This window comes from Antrostomus carolinensis, unplaced genomic scaffold, assembly GCF_000700745.2.
Source record: "Antrostomus carolinensis isolate BGI_N321 unplaced genomic scaffold, ASM70074v2 scaffold6277, whole genome shotgun sequence".
Taxonomy (NCBI): domain Eukaryota; kingdom Metazoa; phylum Chordata; class Aves; order Caprimulgiformes; family Caprimulgidae; genus Antrostomus; species Antrostomus carolinensis.
Genome location: NW_010329370.1, coordinates 1,032 through 1,236, shown reverse-complemented (window position 1 = coordinate 1,236; position 205 = coordinate 1,032). Strand labels below are relative to the sequence as shown.

Here is a 205-nt window from a genome sequence, read left to right as displayed (position 1 = left end):
CCAGAAGGGCTTGTCCTGGCTGTGGACCCGTTTATGGCGTTTAAGGTTGCCCAGGCTGCTGCAGGCGAAGCTGCAGCACATGCAGCGCTATGGTTTCTCCCCCGTGTGCGTGCACAGGTGTCGGGTCAGGTTCACCAGCTGAGCGGAGGCGGAGGCACACTGTGGGCACGTGAACGGCTTCCCCCCGTTGTGTGTCTTCATGTGG

At 62.0% G+C, this 205-nt stretch overlaps 1 protein-coding gene across 1 annotated transcript in view; it reads right to left on the bottom strand.

The window, feature by feature from the left end:
- The window catches only part of LOC104528506 (zinc finger protein 513-like), a 1,499-nt gene that overhangs the window by 993 nt on the left and 301 nt on the right, over positions 1-205 (bottom strand). Inside the window, 1 exon segment of the mRNA XM_029086099.1 lies at positions 4-205. This exon segment is cut by the window's right edge and continues 136 nt beyond it. Coding sequence (XP_028941932.1) covers positions 4-205 — 202 coding nt within the window.